Raw genomic sequence first — 15,292 nt, 5'->3', positions numbered from 1 at the left:
CCAGCTCACTACAACCTCCCTTCAGGAAGTTATAGAGAGCAATGAGGTCTCCCCTGAGCCTCCTCTTCTCCAGGCTGAACATTCCCAGCTCCTTCAGCCTCTCCTCATATGGCCTGTGTTCCAGACCCCTCACCAGCTTCGTTGCCCTTCTTTGAACACGCTCCAGGGCCTCAATATCTTTCTTGCAGTGAGGGGCCCAAAACTGGACACAGTACTCGAGGTGCGGCCTGACGAGTGCTGAATATAGGGGAACAATCACCTCTCTGCTCCTGCTTGCAACACTGTTTCTGATGCAAGCCAGGATGCCATTGGCCTTCTTGGCCACCTGGGCACACTGTCGGCTCATGTTCAGCCGAGCATCAATCAATACCCCCAGGTCCATTTCCTCTACAAAATCAGAAGTCCCTTTTATCAGTTCTTACAGGTTTGTAATTTCTCTTGCTTCACTACCTGATATAAAGATGGTAAATAAAGCAGTACTTTAAACTGTGACTGTCTTGTTAAACACCAGCTAGCACTGCTCTCTCCTTATAATCCTTTGGCTTATATTTGCACGTCACAGTCTCCTGAGCCCTGTGATGGACAACCTAAAATGTATGGATAAAAATAGATATAGATATAGTAAAAAAAGATGTTTAATTTACCTGTAGTTCTCCTTCCATTATACTGAGGAGTTTTATCAAGTCCTCTTTAGAAAACTCTATGGATTTCTTGTTCTTTCGTTCACTAGGTCCAGGTGATTTTGAGTGCCGTTTGACAGTTGCTGAAACCATGACCTCATCTTCCTTCCGATGAGGTTTGTTCTTTTTCTTGGCATCATCCTGGAGTTTTTCGTTCTCTGCATGGCTGATGACAGGCTTGGAACTGGACAAGTGCCCGTTAGACGAGCTTCCTCCGCCTTGGTTTCGGGATCTCATCCCTACCTAGAAAGAAATAAGCATTTTATAAACAAAATTACTCACAAAAAAACCGCAGCAGAAATACTGTCTCTTGGAAGAACAACAATCTTATAAATACTGAAATACACTGTTATACTCAAGGGAAGGGCACAGAACGCTCAAACATCTCAACGATTTTGTGTGTGGCAAACACTGAATCCAAAGCATTGGTTATAAATTAAGACAGTCCTAAAGTAAGGGTAACCATGTTTGCCAGTATGTCAAGACATTGATATGAGTTACAATGTATGGAGCATTAAGTGTTGCAGGAAGATGATAAAGAACATTTTCCAGAGTCTTTTTCCAAAAGTCAACATTTTGATCATTCACAATCTATCACTATAAAATAAAAGTTTGTTGTAGTAAGTCTTATTTTAACGTCAGGTTTACTTGAGAGACAAGAATGCAATTAAATTGTTTAAAAGCATATTTCTTGAGTATAAATTCTCTATGAGAGAGTGCAGTGACTACCTGATGACAATGGTCACTCTACAGTCTCCTTCTGCAAAGGATTGGTTTTATTGGTTATATTAGAGGTAACTAAGAAAACTTGGGAAGGCAAACTCCATCTTAGGCTAAGTACTGTCTGAGGTTGTTAGGCTACAAATGCCATGAAGCAAACCGGAAAAGAAGTGTGGATTGAGAGCGCAAGAGGGCATGAAAACATTAAGAGCTAAATGGCAGAATCAGAGCAGTCCTTCCAGAAAATTAGTTTTTCTCCAAAAAGTCAGGTCTTGGTTACTGACCTCTCACAGCTCTGTTCCTTTAAGCATCTACACTACATACTGAGCCTATTTCTATCCTAGGACATCAAACAGTGACAGTAAATGTTCCTGGGCTCTGGTACTGGACCTTCTTTATCACCAAATTGTTGGCAGCTCGTTAGCACACTTTTGGTCCAGGAGAATCACCACAGTTCCAACCAGCACCTGGCCCAAGCCAAGGACTAGTCCCAAAGACCATCCAGCTGCAGCCACTCTGTCCCAAAAGAGAAGAGTTTAGTAGTGTGAGCAGATACAGATTATGCTATTGGACCTCACGGACAGAATGGGAGCTTTGGGATCATTTAGTTTACAAGTAACATAGTGTCACATAAAACACAGCTGCTAAAATCACCCTTTGTATATCATCTTCACCAAACAATAGTCTTTTTGGATCCCATTAGCAAAATCAAATCAAGCCACTTGCCCTTCAGATCTTTTCATAGTTCTCTTTCTTACCAGTAAGCCCTTTCCAAGTTAACATATATGCAACACATTCAACGGAAACTAGACTAATCTGCCTGTTTTCTCCTCCAATGAAAAAGTTTTCTTTTTCTTCTCCCTTGACAGTGAAGACTTGACCAAGAAGGTTGACATTCCTTAAAGGCCCATTTACCCTGTAACCTTTCATCCTTGCCACTGATTAAAAATGGCACAGAAGACAGTAGAGATTCATCAGTGTGTATTTCAATACTTATCAATATTAAAAAGATGCACAAAACATACTCAGACATGTTTGTTCATGGATCCATATTTCAATTCTGTCACCTTCCTATTAAATAATAGTTATAGTACATCTAGGACTGTAATTGTCCTGTCATTATTGTCCGTTAGGCAGTCTTGATCATTGCTTGGGATCAAGCTATTTCTGCCATACAAAATAAAAGGCAATAGTGAGTTTAGGCTTGGTTCAGGATCAAAGTCAAAGGTAAAATGTAAGGCAGTGTGAATTTAAATTAAGCTGGTTTCCTAAAAAGTCTTATTTGAAATGGCTTATATAACAGTCAAGGGAGACTATCAGAAGTTCACATTGCCTTACTCCAATCTACTTCTGTATATGGTCACATCTTCTGCAACCTTAAGGGTTTTGTGTTTTTTTTTTAAAGCCAGTTGACCTAAGATAATCAAGAACACTAAGAAGGCAAGATTTGTGCAGAAAAGTATCTTGTTTTGGATCAACTACAGTCTGAGTTGCTGGAGCAAAACAAAGAAAAGAAAGCTGAGGAAGGGCCTGTATGCCTGAAACTTGCCTAGTTTTCATATCAGTAGATCAAATGAATAATATTCCTTTGCTTCCAAATCTTTCCTGTCACTTAAATTCACCTCTAGATTTAGTTTGCAGCTTGTATGTTAGTCAAACAGATGCTTCTCAACATTGTTAACGTCACACACTTCGCTGATAAGGATCTCAGAGCAGCAGACTGGAGCAAATGGAGCAAACCCTAAAATACATTGACTAATCAGCTTGGCTAATGTTATGCTGGGCTTGTTGCAGCTTGCTACTTATTTGACTCAGGCCAGTGTTATAAATCTCTTGCTCAGATTAGCTTTGTATTTTGGTAGTTTCACACTCAGCAGGAAGATAGGATTTTTATTATCATTGGTTACTCATGCCTTTACTTCATTAACTTAATGGAACTCAGCCAACAGCCTAAGCAAGGAGCGAATTTGACCCAAAGTTTTAGAGTGCAAGAGTTTCATGATGAGATTCCTTGCATTGTAGGTCTGCTCCTATCCAAACAATGGGGGATACAGGTATACAATGGCCTTTCACTTCCCGAATGCTTGTGTAGTATGTTTTTCATCAAATAGCTTGGATTAAACACATAAATTACACTTTCTAAAAACAGTTCTCCATTATAGCCACAAACAATACCTGAGAACCACAGGAAATCTTTTAGGTCTCAGGTTTGTAATGGAAAAATAAACATTGTACTATGTTTCCTCTCAGATAGGGACTTTCAATTTGTTTAACTTTAATGGGTTTTTAACTTTCCAGCCATACTTCCTCTCAGGAGAGAGCACTTGGGATCCAATCTGTCTGTATTTTCTGAGTATTTCCTTTTGAGTCCCTGTGGGCCACAGCCTCCAGCTACTTTCATCTCTTAACCATGGCTTATTTTTCATGGATTACAGTGAATGGCCTTGTGGCTCTAGAACATCTTACACGTTTTAAGAATGAATACTGCAAGTCTCTCTTACATGTGTTTTCCACTGGAAAACAGATTATTTCATTACATTGCTTGGTAACACGTTGCGTTAATGATCCCCCTGTAGAAAGATGACAGCCTGAAGGTGCACAAGAGAATTTAAATTTAACTCATGACTAGTTGAGATACAGCATAATCACAGAATCACAGAATCACAGAATTGTAGGGGTTGGAAGGGACCTCCAGAGATCATCGAGTCCAACCCCCCTGCCAAAGCAGGTTCCCTACAGCAGGTCGCACAGGTAGGCATCCAGGCAGGTCTTGAACATCTCCAGAGAAGGAGACTCCACCACCTCCCTGGGCAGCCTGTTCCAGTGCTCCGTCACCTCACTGTAAAGAAGTTCTTGGGCACATTTGTGCGGAACTTCCTATGCTGCAGTTTCCGGCCGTTTCCCCTTGTCCTGTCTCCACTCACCACTGAAAACAGTCTGGCCTCGCCATTCTGCCCCCCACACCTTAGATATTTATAGACCTGGATCAGGTCCCCTCTCAGTCTTCTTTTCTCAAGGCTGAACAGACCCAGTTCACTCAGCCTTTCCTCATAGGAGAGATGCTCCAGGCCCTTCACCATCTTTGTGGCCCTCCGCTGGACTCTTTCCAAGAGATCCTTGTCTTTTTTGTACCGGGGAGCCCAGAACTGGACGCAGTACTCCAGATGAGGCCTTACCAGGGCAGAGGGGGAGGATCACCTCCTTTGACCTGCTGGCCACGCTCTTTTTAATGCACCCCAGGATGCCATTGGCCCTCTTGGCCACAAGGGCACACTGCTGGCTAATGGCCAACCTGTCCTCCACCAGGACACCCAGGTCCCTCTCCGCAGAGCTCCCCTCCAGCAGGTCATCCCCCAACCTGTACTGGTGCATGCAATTATTCCTCCCCAGATGCAAGACTCTACACTTGCTTTTGTTAAACCTCATCCGGTTTTTTTCTGCCCAGCTCAAACTATCAACTATCAACTAATCAACTATCTGCGCTGAGCTGCCTATGCCAAACTTCATGTAAACCAGTGTGTCACCCTGTCACACTGTAACTCGGGACAGCCACTTTAATCCACCTGTCCCCGTGGGAACAGAGATAGCAATTCATGAAGCTTTGTAAAGACTGAATAGTAGACTATAGCTTTTTAAGTATGCTAATGAAGAAATGACAAATACATATTTAAAGTGTGCTTTAACTCAGTGCAAATCAAGAGAAGTCCACGAGGACAAATGACAATTTGTGTTTTTTTCAAAAGTCATGAATGCAGAGGCACAGTAGCTTAACCAACTGTATGGAGTTTTGCATCAACTAGCTCATTAGATTATGATTGTCACTAAAGAAATCAAACCTTCGTAATTCATAAAATTTATTTGAAATTTGTAGATTTATTTTGCAGCAAGTCTTATGTCACACTAAGTGTGTCAGTGTGCTACTCGGGGACACTGCCCTTAATAGCATTACTTTGTATAAAAGCTTGTCAAAATCAGGGCAATGACCACAACTACTCTTGTCTTCAGTTAACAGTGTTGATACTTTTCCGATCTTATCCAAACACAAAGGTGTTGTATACTGAAACCAGAGGTGCAGGTGAACTCAAGCCTAAACAATGACAGGAAAGGCTGGAATTCACATAGTAATTTCCAAGGAGTTTGGGGATCAAAGTCAATGGCATGATCCAGCTGGTCCGCAGTGCTCTAGGACTACAAAGCAGCTGTAAGACTGATTTCTAATTAGAGCAGTGTGAAGCAGCCAGAACACACCAGTGATCTTGGCTGAAATACAGTGTTTGGGAATGAGGCCCAATATTATCATTCTGGATATCCATCTGCATTTCTGAAACCATCAAAAACATGAAAAGTTTCTGACCAGTTGCACAACATTATTTTGGTCTCCCAAACTTGGCAGATTTGTTGTTTCACCCCAGTATCCAATTTGGTACTGGGGACACTGCCTGTCTAATGATGCTAACAAATGTTCTCCTGCTGTCCACCCTGATCACATCTCTGTGTCTCATAGCATTCCTAATTTGCTAAAGGTATTGTGATCCCTGAAGAAATAGCTGGTATGATTTATAAAAACTTTAGCATTAAATATTTAATTCTGCTGTGGTTTTTTTTTTTCCATCCTTCCTCATATTGCACATTAAACTGGAAATCTTTCCTAATAGTCTCCAGTCAAACAAGAAGGCTTTATATGATCAGTCACCTTAATTTCGACATTTATTGGCTACTCATTTCAATATGTTCTCACAGCATTAGTACTTGGCAGGGGAACTCTTCAGTCTCTCTTCTGCTTCCCTCGTCTGTTAAGCTATAAGCATTAAAGACAAATGCTATGATTATTTACTTGAGTCTGTATTGTTGCTTTGGGCACAAATCCTTCAGTTTTCACAAGTTAGCAATCCACACAAAATTTTATGAAATAACCTTTATGTTAGTTTTACTGACAGAGGGAGGAAATCTGTGAGGAATTTGCTGAGTAGGATGTCAAGAGAGGGCAGTCTGCTCGCTGTTCCAGACTTTTCCCCCGTCGACAGCAGTTTGTTCTCCCCACAGCTCTTTAAATGATGGGTAAGATTAGGCTCCGTTATTTGTGCTGTTACAATCAGAAAATGTATAAAGGTTCTTTGAACTTAACATGTAGTCCATCCTGCTAACTGGGCATGCTGACTTTGGCTTGGTAGTGCTTTCTCCAAGAATAATAATAACAATAAATAATAATAATAATAATAATAATAATAATAATAATAATAATAATAATAATGTAATAAATAAATAATGTTGATTTACAGCCATGATATGGCTGTTGCCTTTGGCTGCAAATTTGTAGTCTGCAGTTCAGTTGAAGATCTAACTGATTAAGATATCACATGAAAGTGTTGGGTTTCTGACAGGCCAACAGTGAATTGCAGGGTCAGTGCAATTGGGTTATTACTGAGCCAAAAAATTGTTCCTCAGCTGTGGCTTTCAGAGCTGTATGATGAGGAACTGCATCTTTCAGGGGCTGGACAGGCTGCAGGAGTGACACAGAGTGTGGTGCAGAAAGGCCTGGTATGTGGCAGAGACTTCTGTCCAAAGACTGTTGAGCAGCACCAGGAGTGAAAAATTAAAAAATGCTCCAAGTGAAGATCAAAGCAAATAACTCCCTGACAAAACCTGAAACTTCCCATAAATGGGGAAGAGAGCTGGACAAAATGTTTAAATAAAATCAGTCAAAATCTGCAAGCAATAGCTACCAACAAAGCAAAACAAAAAAAGGATGACACCTTCTCAGACTTCAGGAAGAGAGGAAGATAAGGACATCAAACTGACTTTGTCTTAAAAGCCTTCAGTAGGGTCCATCCCACATGGGGATGGATGGCTTTAGCCCCAGGAGATCTGGATAGCCAGAAAAAGGCTGTCTGGCCTCAGCAGAGTGGTCATTACAGGACAAATATTTAGAGACAGCTGTTCATGCCACCTCAGACACTGGCTAAAATTGCTATCAGGTAGGCAGTTTTCCTGAACTCTGTGTTTGTTACTGCTGTTTTGACTGACTTGAAGAAAACAAGGGGAACCAAAGTACCAGTGGGTTCCCACTCTCCCTCCCAGGAGAGTGGAGACTGATGGCTGAGCTGTGCTGCCCCATTGGGCTTGGGTGCTGTGCGAAGCAGACATGTGTCAGACTGCAAACAGTCCGCAGCTCAACAGTGTGCCAGGGGAGCACAGACCTCATTCTTGATTTGCTCTCACAGATGAATCCAGTGTTTGTTTCAGTCATGCTGGTCAGAAGAGATCTTTAAACCAAGTGACTAATCCAATGAAGAACAGAACAAATATCTACCCTTAGCAGTTCTGGAGTTTCCTGAATTTCTAAACTTTGGTTAGTGGAGCACTAATCATTTTTCTCTTGATTCTCCCATGGTCTCTTGTCCTCACACAAACCATGACATCTGCAAAAGCAAACAATGAAAGGCCTCTGCTCCTTCTGACAGTATTATGCATTATATGTGTACTTTTGTGAGAGTTTGCACTAGTTGCTTACCCTCAATGCTGGAGTTTAGTACAGAAGTATAGGTACCTTATGAATCAGAACAGTCTCTAGTCAATGAACAGCCCGAATAACCAAGCTCTAATTATTATGCAGACTAGGAGAGGACTTGCGGCTACTATGCAACACTGCTGCCTTCATCCCGTCACCTGGTCTGCCTCCAGAGCAGGAATAGCACTTATCATATAGGTGTGATGAGCAGCACCCAAGCACATGTGCTGAGACTCATGCACTGAGGATGAGATGTTAGCATACACCTTCCTGCTGATACTGCCTGGATAGCAGGACCATTTGTCAGCTGCACTACTGCCTGCACTCAGGAGAGGTGGAGAGGTCATGGTGTTGTTCAGGGATCTCGCACAGGACAGAGACAATGCAACATGACAGAATAGTGTCACGGTGCCTTTCTCATTTTGGGGTACAATACATGGAGTTGCATGGGCAGAAGAAATTTGTGTAGCTTTAATTATAAGAAAGAAGGATTATTTATCCCTAACAGAAGTAGGATAAAAATGCAGTGACTTTCAGACGCAGAACATGCACTGTTTTCTTCTGTCAGGCCACTGCTAGCTCATTAATCCCTGATCTGTTTTTGTCATTTTTTTCTTTTATGCTGCTAGCAAATAGGGTAGAACAGATAGGGTAGTCAAAGTTATAGCAGATATACTTGCTGAGATTCTGTAAAGCCCTTTTGCTTCATCAAATGTTTTTTATAGCTCCTAAAATTGATTCTTACAACACTGGAGCATAATAGCACATGGATTATATTCACCAAAGAGTATATTCATAATATTTCCATAATTGGAAAAAGGAATGAGAGGGATAAGCATGAGTGTTTGAAAGAAGAAAAGAAAAAGATGTCCGAAAATTCCATATTCAAGTGCCATTCTGAATGGTTATAATCTACTTGAAAGCAGAAAATAATTTCACAAAGCTCAGAGGAAACCCAGTCATCACTAAGGCAGATTTATACTGCTTTAACACCATTTTCTTAATTCCAAGATAAACTCTTCTCTGGCTAAACTACGGCACAGCTTTACAAATAACATAGTTTATGCTGGTATAATTCCATTAATTTTGTCATTTTCAGACAAACTTGTGGTTTCAGCTGGAATACTTTTGCTTGAGTAACACATGCTGACCAAACTAAATAGTAACATAGTCTTGTTTCACAGAAATTCATGTCTCCCAGGCTTCATCTGGAAAAACATCTTGGATACATGAGGCATGAGGAATGATAAGCTATTAGTTCATCATAGTCAAAGAAAATCCTCCACTTTTACATACACTTTAACACTCTACTTGTGTTTTGATTACTGTGCTTCCTGGTTGCCAGAAGGTACAAACAGGAGTTATGGAGAAGATGGCTCGAGTAACTCACAGCACTAGATAAACATGCCCTTGGGTCCAGTGAGGGTTTAGGTATTTATTCACCAGATTGGCTGAAACAGACTGGCCAGGAGCAAGCGAGGTGGCAGAAGTGCTCAGTCTTTGTGGTGCAGACTTTCTAGCATATTCCAACTGAGTTGGAAGGGATGGGAAGCTGGCTCCCACTCATCCCTCTTCCCAGGCTGTTTACATCCTTCTGGAGTAGCTCATGCCCAGGACTACTCCTGATGTGAAGGAAAAAATCTCCTCCAAAAATTTTTGGAGGAGAAAAATACCGCTGCTTGTTGGGTCTGCAAAGCTCACACGCAGCTCATGGGGTCTGTTCAGTATCAATCATGGGCTGCTCAGCATCAATCAAGACATGGCCACCCTTCAAGGGCTGGATCAGCACTGACTCTCGTTTGATTATTGCACCTTGTAGAGCTTTCAGCCCTTTCGGTTATTCCATTTTGATGGAAAAATCAAACTGTGAACGTCAGATGAAGATAAAAATTGCAGTGTCACATCAGTTTCGGTTTGAATCCACTGAACATTTGTTTTATCACCTGACAGCCAGAACATGCCTGGAAAATGGTGAGGGAGGTGATACAGATTAGCTGGCCTACCAAAGATTCTTCAGTTCTGCAAATGGATAGTCTTTGGTGTTAAGTAAACATTAGTCATTTCTGTTTTGTTGACAGTATACAATCAAGCTTACAACCTCCAAGATCAAACAAGAGTGATGTTATACCTCTTTTGAGTAGTTTTTAGAAGATCACTGTCATTACAGCAATGCATTTTCTGCTGCAAAAATGGCAGAAAACTGCTGAAAGGAGCACTGGGCAGGAGCTAGCTGATAATCATCCTGGCTTTTGTCCCCAGGTACCTTGTCTCTGTCCTTAGAATGACCAAGCAAAATACCTAAAACCAGTTTACCACTGAAGGAACACAGCATGGAAAGTCAAGTCAGTCTGCGGTCCTTGCAGTTCCACTTAAACTAAAAATGTATTTTGACAAATGACACAGCAAATAGGGAACGCTCTTAGAAAATAAGGCAACTATTATTAGCTTTCTACAAAATCTATTTCAACTTTTCACTTCAAAATTATATTTCATTTCAAAGTTAACTTGGATTTTACTAGGTGTGAGACAAGACAAAAAGCAAAGTGTCCCAAAAGCTAACTTCAAGGTTTGGGACTAGGGTAGCATTTTGTGTTCCTTGCTGACCAGACATGAATCTGTTTTCAGTAACTGATTTGCAGATTTGCAGAGCTGTGGTTTTACAGAAACTGGTAAACAACTGTAGCTATATTTTGCACTTGACTCATTTTTATTTCTCGTTTTATAAAAATAACAAAAAATAAAAAATAAAAGAATGAGAAGAAGTACGTAGATATGCTCCCAGATTTTACAGCAAAGAAAAACTTATACACAGGACCTGTATCTTCTACAAATATTGTCTCCAAGAGACAACAGTGAAAAAACACATCTGCAGCATCTCAAATTTCAGCTGTCAACCAAAGCAGGGAGCAAGTTCCAAAACTCTCTCAGTGACTCCTTTGTGGGAAGTTTCAGTTGTTGATAGACATAGAGTACCAGCCTGCACATGAATGCCTGAACTACTGGTGAGAGGTGAATTTAACTCCTTTCATTAAACAGAGCTGGGATCCACCTTCCAAGAGGTTCTCCTCTGCCAAGGCTAACTGGTTTCAAAACAAAGAGTTAAAAATTCCCCGACACTAAACACACCCGTGGGCTTCACTATCAATTTTGGTGATTTACAATAATATCTTTCCAGTTGAAAAACAAAAAAGAACTAACAAACAAACAAAAAAACCAAGCACGAATTCTCTGGCTACATGTATACTGGAGATTAACCATGGCCAGGGCTGCTCTCTGCCTGTGAGGCCAGCTGTCCTGGAAAATCCTTCAGGCTCTTAAGCCCTCTTAGCATCCATAACATGCTGGCTGCATCCACACTGCTCAGTGGGAATAGCTCCTATCCCTCGCTGACTCCCAAAACACGCTCTGAGATGGTATGGGAGGGTGTTAAGCGACCCGTTCAAAAGTGTGCCAAGGACTACTCCAGTTGTTTAAGAGTACATTCACTTCTCACTATCCGTGCTCATGCTCTGGCACTGCATAATTTCTAGCCTGTCTTTTTCTCTCCTCCACAGCTTGCTCCTTTACAAACAAAGGAAATGGAAAACTACTCAGCTCTGCAAAGGGAAAGTGCAACTCGCCATAAATACCGAGAGAAACGGAGAGAAAATAAGCTGAGGGTGGTGGGAAAACAGAAAAGAAAACATATTTTATGTAAGTTAGGTCAAGGCACGCAAAAGTGTACAACTCATCCTGGAGATGTATTTTTAAGCTAGGACTGATGGATGGTGGAGCAATTTGCTGCAGCTGAAGGCTGCACAACATTCTCACTTCTTATCAGGCTTTTTATGGCTTTTGCTGGTCTTGGTGACACAAAATTTGAGCTCTTCTGCTACATGAACATGACACTGATAAAAGGACTGCACTGCATGGCTCCAGTGACTCTTGCATTACTGAAGGCCCTGGCTTTCAGTTGTCATTACCATTTGTACAGAGGTGAAACGAAAGGAGAGTCTTACTTCATTCCTGGCAGTGCCAGCCAACTGACTGTCATTATTTCCCTGTATTCCTGCAAGCTTTCCACTGACTTAACATGTGGTGAAAAAAAAAAAAAAGCAAAGAAGTAAATGTCAATCTGAATGATTTAAATAATACCAATGCTGACAGGGAGCAGCACAAAAACCTTGAGAGACTTCACCTGGGCATTGATAGTGATCACATTTTCTTCAATGGTTTTCCTGTGTGGAAACCATTTTTAGGTGGCTCTCGTAATGTCTTGGCTTCAGAATCCCCAGACAATTTTTTTTTTTTTCACTTAAAAGAATGAAGTTAAACAGTTATGCTGCATCTACAGTTTAAGCTCAGTTTGATCTTTTTTGACAATCCTCTCAGTGTTAATCTGCTCAAATTTTTATCTGGCTTTTTAGTTCACCATAAAAAGTCAGGCTTAACTGGAAACACAGTAGAGCTGCCTTCAGTAGCAGAGGAAAAGAGAGGAAGAGGCAAATAAATATCCCTGTCTGGTCTCACAGTAACAAAACCAAAATTCCTTGGCTTGCCAGAACCTCTGAACTTCTTAAAATGCAATTTCAATGAGAATAACATTAAATGAATTGCATTTACCTCACTGTAACTAGAAAAAAAAAAAAAAAAAAGGAAAAAAGGATTGAATTTTCTTTCTTTTCCACTAGTTTAGAGTAAAAACATCTTAGCTGCTTTTCTTAGAAAGTAATTTCAGTTCAGAGCCATGAAAATATATTAGAAGGAGCAACTACAAATGGAGTGGGTGTTTTACAAGCCTGCCTGAAGATAAAATCGTTTGCACTGGCACAAACTCACACTGCTCAGCTTTAAGTATCTCACTTGTGTGACAGGCTTAGGAGTTTAGGTTTCATCTGCAATCTGCAATGTTTCTGAAATGGAGTCCGAGCTCTCTGAGGCTATGTCAAGACATCAGGACTGGTCTCCAGCTCAGTCACACAGCCTCACTGACCACTGCTGAAGCTTGCCATGGCTCCCGTCTATCAGAGAATGCATTTCCCATCTTTCTTTCTATTGAAAAAAATGTGCTGTGCAGAGAGCAGCGGAACTCCAGCCTCCTTGTGAGAAGGCCTGGTTGTAGGACAGTGCTGCATCCTACACCTGGAAAGCTCTGGGATATCTCCACTTTGCACCTCAGAGAGAGTCTTTAAAAAGTCTGTGCCCCTCATTTGGGCACTGCATTTAGCTGGCTGATAGACCAGAGCTGGATGTATAAATGCAGTATCACGCAGGCTGGTTTTGCTGCTGGGTGGAGCGGCAGCGGCAGGTGCCTGGGACCTCATTATCTGCACCTGGCATAGAGCCTGCTTGGTGGCAAGAGTTAGAATAGGATGGAGGCTGTGGGATGTGCTCCTCTGCTCCCTCACAATCCTTGTCATAAGCAACCCTACCAATTTCATGGTAATGGTGGCTTGTGCTTGTTTCCATGAGGTAACAATTTCAGAAACAGCAATAAGCAGTGGATCTATGTTAGATATTGTTTGATTTTTTTTTTTTTCCAGTTAGAGCAAGTGAAATACATCAGACTCATTTTTGTTAATGATGGTGTGAAAAAAAAATTTCAAATACCTGTTTCCTATGAAGTGTATGGCAGAAGAGCAATTTGGTTCTGAGCATTGCTGAAGGGAGCTGGTGCTTCTAAATATTACAGCCTTGTAATGCAAATTGAAAAGATTAATTTGACCTTTCATAAAAAGAACAAAATGTTTTTCGTAACAAAAAAAAGCTGAGGGGAGGCGTACATAGATCTAATTTGTAAATGAGGCAAGAAGCCACATAAGAAAGCAGCGTACAGAGAAATCACTGTTTCTCTTCAGTTACTGAAAAACTGTCTGAGAAAATATTTTCCCCAGCACTTATGTAATGTCTCAGCATTACTTATTTGTTTACTTAAGTATTTTTCATCTGCCTTCACGGAAGCATAGGTGACTGAGAAATTACTTTGGGTTGCTTCTCCCCTATGTCGTGTGGTGGACCTGTGGCCTTGGCAAGGAGTTGCTGTGGGTGATGCTGGCAGTAGCTGCTGGCTCATGGGGAGGGAGCCAGCCCCTAGCCCACACTGCATGCGGGGTGCTTGGACAGACAGAGATTTGCAACGACCAGAGGATGGGTGAACCAGGACGACAAACCAGCAGCACATGAGGAAGGCTGACACTGCTGGCTATTCGCAAATGCATTGGGACAACTTTGAATAAAATATCCTCTCTTTCCCAAATTGTTGGTAAGGATGGGAATAGATCTTAAAAAGCAGTAAGGACATTAGATGAAATCTGATACGCTATTGATCATGTGGAGAAAGACTATGTGGCTTAAACAAGAGCTTAATGCCAGTTTTCCTAGGCATAAATGATTGTTATGATCAAAAGCTTAATCTTTCCTTCTCTACCTGAACTGCTCAAACTGATATTATTAATGCTTTTAATAATATCATTATCAATATAATTAATATAATTAATGCTTTTAAATTTCTCACCTATGGTTTGGGAAAAAGAAGATTAACCTGTTTTCCTCCGTTGAGGATGGAAATTCGCCTCTTGCCATGCTTCCTTTTTTTTTTTTTTATCTTATTCTTTCAGCTATCTTAAGAAACAGGACATAACCTCATGTGCTCATTTTTTGCCACTCCACAATTTATTCTCAGTGAGAAAAAACCTTACTCAGGTTTCTATCTCTCATGCAAATATCAGGATGAGCTTTCAGTACAACCTCCTTCCCTGCACGGCCTACCGATAAGAGCTTTTCCTTATCTGTATGAGTTCACATGCTTTCAGAAGGGATGAATGTTTTTTTCAGACCTGCCCAGCTGAGTTAGACCACAGCACAGGGACCTGAGTGGTGAGCTCAGCTCTCCAGGAGAGCATGCTCAGAGCAGCTGAGCCTCTGCTGAATGTGCTGCTGGGAGCACTTCGGAAGGATTTCAGAAAAGTCAGGACAAAGTCTTTGAGTTATAAAATACATGTATTTCTTGACTGAATAATTGAGGATATTGTATACCTTAAACCTGAACGACTCTGCTAAACAAAATGCAATTTGAGGAATACATTCACTTATTGTTAAAATACTTATCAGCTAGGAAGCCAAATTAAATGTATCAATTCATGTTCATTTCTATTCAATTACTCTTACTTTTATCTGCAGTCTTTTAGCATTTGTACATTACTTTCTTAGAGAAGCCATTAAACTCAGCCAAAACCCCAAAATATTATTGCCCTCCACATTAAGTTCTATAACTCATTTAATCAAAGTTAATTTCAAAATCTGATATCCTACTACATATTTTAAATTCATTCCATACAACAACATTGAGTGTATGTCAAAGAGTATAAATACTAAAAACAATTAACCATTGGCTTTCCACTTGGCT

The 15,292-nt window shown here is 40.9% G+C and overlaps 1 protein-coding gene across 2 annotated transcripts in view; it reads right to left on the bottom strand.

Annotated features, from left to right (window-relative positions):
• FILIP1 (filamin A interacting protein 1) overlaps positions 1-917 on the bottom strand; it is a gene marked incomplete at both ends in the record, with an annotated part of 60,841 nt that extends 59,924 nt beyond the window's left edge. For both annotated transcript variants that reach the window (XM_079550003.1, XM_079550002.1), the window contains one exon: positions 645-917. In XM_079550003.1, coding sequence (XP_079406129.1) covers positions 645-917 — 273 coding nt within the window. The remainder of the gene's footprint in view (positions 1-644) is intronic.
• Positions 918-15,292: the final 14,375 nt, after the last annotated feature.

The sequence above is a fragment of the Tetrao urogallus genome (genome assembly GCF_951394365.1).
Source record: "Tetrao urogallus genome assembly, chromosome: 2".
Lineage (NCBI taxonomy): Eukaryota > Metazoa > Chordata > Aves > Galliformes > Phasianidae > Tetrao > Tetrao urogallus.
The sequence above is the reverse complement of the archived record's forward strand: the minus strand, read 5'-3'. Positions and strand labels throughout refer to the sequence as shown.